This window comes from Temnothorax curvispinosus, unplaced genomic scaffold (genome assembly GCF_003070985.1).
Source record: "Temnothorax curvispinosus isolate PA1 unplaced genomic scaffold, ASM307098v1 QBEX01008682.1, whole genome shotgun sequence".
In the NCBI taxonomy this organism is placed as follows: Eukaryota; Metazoa; Arthropoda; class Insecta; order Hymenoptera; family Formicidae; genus Temnothorax; species Temnothorax curvispinosus.
In genome coordinates, this window is record NW_020218462.1 from 2,751 (window position 1) to 6,824 (window position 4,074).

The 4,074-nt window shown below is 58.6% G+C and overlaps 1 protein-coding gene across 1 annotated transcript; it reads left to right on the forward strand.

Annotated features, from left to right (window-relative positions):
• The first annotated feature begins 2,935 nt into the window (after positions 1-2,935).
• On the forward strand, positions 2,936-3,874 carry LOC112458100 (uncharacterized protein K02A2.6-like). The gene has a single exon (XM_025021535.1). It carries the CDS (start codon positions 2,936-2,938, stop codon positions 3,872-3,874), a length of 939 nt encoding a protein of 312 aa, XP_024877303.1.
• The last annotated feature ends 200 nt before the right edge of the window (positions 3,875-4,074 follow it).

Sequence of the window (4,074 nt, forward strand, 5' to 3'; positions counted from 1 at the left end):
TTTCGAAGAGAAGGACCCGTGGGCATTCCTGGAGCGAGTCGACGAACTGCGGGCCGCCTACGACTTTTCCGACGCGCACTGGCTACGCGGGTTACCCGAATTACTCCGGGGGGGACGCCCTACTGTGGTACCGGAATAACCGCGACAACTGGGCCCGCTGGGCGGAGTTCCTAACCGATTTCAAGGATACATTCCTGCCGCGACGATACCGGCTCCAGCTAGCAAACAAAATCCGCGATCGCGTACAAAAAGAGGGGGAACCGTACGTAAAATACGCGACGCAAATACTGACCCTTATGCGTAGGGCGGGGGGCTACTCGACCGAAGAACAGATCGAGCAGTTCTACGAAAATTTGCATCCGGACTATCAGAGCCGCATCTGGCGGAGCGATGTGCGCAGCCCCGGGGAGCTGCAGCAGAGGGCAGGGGAATTCGAGCGATTGCAGCAAAAGCGCAAGAAACACAGCGCCGCGAAAAACACCGTCGCCGACCCACCGACCACCGCCGCCGTATACAACCGAAGCGAGTGCTGCTGGCGTTGCAAACAGCGCGGGCACACGCGCTTCGACTGCCGGCGTCCCGCCCGAAAATTCTGTTCGCAATGCGGCAAAGACGGCGTCCTCACAAAGGAGTGCCACCCACCTCCGGGAAACGACGCCGGGACCGCGGAAACTCCGGCCACCCCCCGGTCCTCCCCGTAAAGTTCACGCCCCGGCCGCACCTGAAGACGCGCATCCGAGACCGTCCACTGGACGCCCTACTCGACACCGGATCGGACATCTCCTTCGTCAACGAGCACACCGCCCGACTCGCGCAGAACCTCGGTTTCCCCGTAACCCCGGATGAAGGGCAAGTCCAGCTCGCCAACGGGCAACATATCACGTTACCGGGCCGCGTCCGGCTACCAATTCAGGCCGCCGGCAAAACGATCTGGCATTCTTTTACAATTATGCCAAACCTGAGAAGCTCGGTACTACTCGGGGTCGATTTCTAGGCAAAGTTGGGACGTGCCATCCCCGCGCCCGTCGAGTCGGGACCCCGCGACCAGATCCCCGCCATCGCAATGACCGAGGGCATCGCGCCACACACCCCAGCTGAAGCTAAGAGACTCCGGAAGTTCCTCGCGAAAGAACTCCCGCTCTTCGACCGAGTGAGCGGGCCAACCGACAAAACCGCCCACCACATCCGAGTTAAAGAAAACATCGAGCCGATTAAACAACGGTACCGACCGCGCAATCCAGCCATGCAGGCCATCATTAACGCCGAGGTCGAGAAAATGGAACGGGAAGGGGTAATAGAACGATCGAATAGCGCGTGGAGCTCCCCGGTGGTCGTAGTACGGAAAAAAGACGGGAGCCACCGATTTTGCATCGATTTTAGACGGGTTAACGACGCGACCAAGACCGACGCCTACCCCCTTCCCCAAATCATCGCAACGCTCGACAAATTGCGCGGGGCGAAGTACCTAACTACGCTCGACTTCAAGAGCGGGTACTGGCAGGTGCCGCTCACCCCACCCAGCCGACCGATCACCGCGTTTACCGTACCGGGGAAGGGGCTCTATCATTTTAAAGTAATGCCGTTCGGCCTACACTCCGCCCCCGCGATATTCCAGCGGCTGCTAGATACCGTGCTCGGGCCGGAACTCGAACCGCACGTTTTCGTATACCTCGACGACATTATCATCATCACGGAAACATTCGAAAAACACCTCCGGATCTTACGCAAAGTATTCCGGCGCTTCCGCGCAGCCAGTTTACAACTCAACCCGAATAAATGCAGATTTTGCGTCGACCGCCTACAATATCTCGGCCATATAGTCGATCGCGAAGGGATCCGTACCGACCCTGAGAAAGTGCGGGCAGTCGCCCAGTGGCCAGGGCCGCAAACCGTAAAACAAATCCGGCAATTCCTGGGGGTGGCATCGTGGTACCGACGGTTCATCCAGGACTTCGCGACCATCGCCGCACCGCTCACCGCCCTGACGCGAAAGCACGCCCGCTGGAGTTGGGGGGAGGCAGAGGATACCGCGTTCGAAAAATTAAAAGATACCCTGACCTCCGCGCCGGTCCTCTCGTGATTTCACGCGACGCTTTATCTTACAAACCGACGCAAGCACGACCGGCTTCGGGGCCGTGCTCACGCAAAACTTCCCGGAGGGGGAGAGGGTTATCGCATACGCAAGCCGCACATTGAATCAGGCCGAACGAAACTACAGCACGACCGAGCTCGAATGCCTTGCTGTAATCTGGGGAATACGGCGAATGCGCGAGTATCTGGAAGGATACTCATTTACAGTAATTACCGACCACCAATCCCTCCGCTGGCTGCAAAAATTAGATGCACCCACCGGCAGGTTGGGACGCTGGGCATTCGAGCTCCAACAATACGATATGGACATCAAGTACCGCAAAGGAGCCCTCAACCGGGTCGCAGACGCCCTGTCGCGTCAAAACACCGCCGCCGCCGTCACGACCCCGCCCCGCTGCTCGTGGTACCGCCGGACGCTACGAGCGGTGCAAGACGCTCCCCGGGAACACCCCGATTACGAGGTGAGGGACGGGAAACTGTACCGGCACATATTGCACGACCTTGACTTTAACGAAACCCCGCCCGAAACCCAATGGAAGGAATGCGTAGCTAAGGAACTGCGCCCCGAGATCCTCCGCCGAAATCACGACGCTCCCACCGCCGGACATCTCGGCATTGCGAAAACGATCGCTCGCGTCGCACAGTTATATTACTGGCCCGGTATGTTCCGGGAAATCGCACAATACGTGCGAAACTGCCCTCGGTGCCTAAGGCACAAAGTGCGCAAACCCGACCGGCGGGGACATTACACGCCACGTCCGTCACCCGCTCGTGGCAACAGGTCACCCTCGACCTAATCGGGCCGCTGCCGCGATCGAAGCAAGGCCACACATGGCTCCTAACGATGCAGGACCGCTTCTCCAAGTGGTTGGAAATGCGCCTCCTGCGCCGCGCCACCGCCCCCGCAGTAACCACGCACATCGCCGAAGCGATTATATTCCGCCACGGCTGCCCCGACACGATATTGTCGGACAACGGCACGCAGCTCCGTTCTAGTAAACTCGCGAAAATGCTCGCCGCCCATAACGTCCGACACGTATACGCACCGGTCCACGCGCCGCATTGCAACCCGGTCGAGCGAACAAACCGGGTTGTAAAAACAATGATTTCGCAATACGTCGATCGAAACCACCGTAATTGGGATGAGCGCATCCCCGAACTCCAATTCGCGTATAATACGGCCCGCCACGAAGCTACCGGCTACACCCCCGCGTATCTCATATTTGGCCGAGAACCAATCTCCCCTCTCAACCGGGAAACCGCCCCAAGCGCCGCGGCCGCTCCGCCGGACGAAACGCGCCGACACCTCGAGGAGGCCTACGAACTCGTGAGAGTACACCTGGCGCGCGTTTTTCAGAGACAGGAAAAATATTATAATCTACGACGCCGCCAGTGGGCACCAAAGGTCGGGGAGTGGGTATGGAAACGCGAATACCCACTCGCCAACAAAGCCGCCGCGTTTAACGTCAAGCTGGCACCGAAGTTCCGCGGGCCCCTCGAGGTGCGCCGAATTGTATCACCGGTAATCGTCGATCTCCGCGACAAAAGCGGCAAGTGGAGCCGCCATATCCACGTACAAGATTTAAAACCCGCGCCCGCCGCCCTTGCGTCTGACGTCAACGAAGAGGACAATGACACCGAGACCAACACCGGCGAAAACGACATCGAGGACGACGGCAGTACCGAAACCGAAACCGACAACGATGAAAACACGGAACCAGGAGATAACGACAATAACAACAACGAAACAAAGTCAGAGGACGACGACAGAGCCGAAGATTAGGCGAAAAGCAAACCGCCCCACTCCCAAAAAGGAAAATAAATACCGACGCCGAAAACGAAAAGCTCACAGACGAGCCATGGCATCCGTCACGAGCGAAACGTCGATCGAGAGGGATATCCTCGAGAAGATCAACAAGATCCTCGCCGAGCCAGAGGAATACGACCCGGCCCACCCGGACATCGGGTATACCTGGTCGAGGC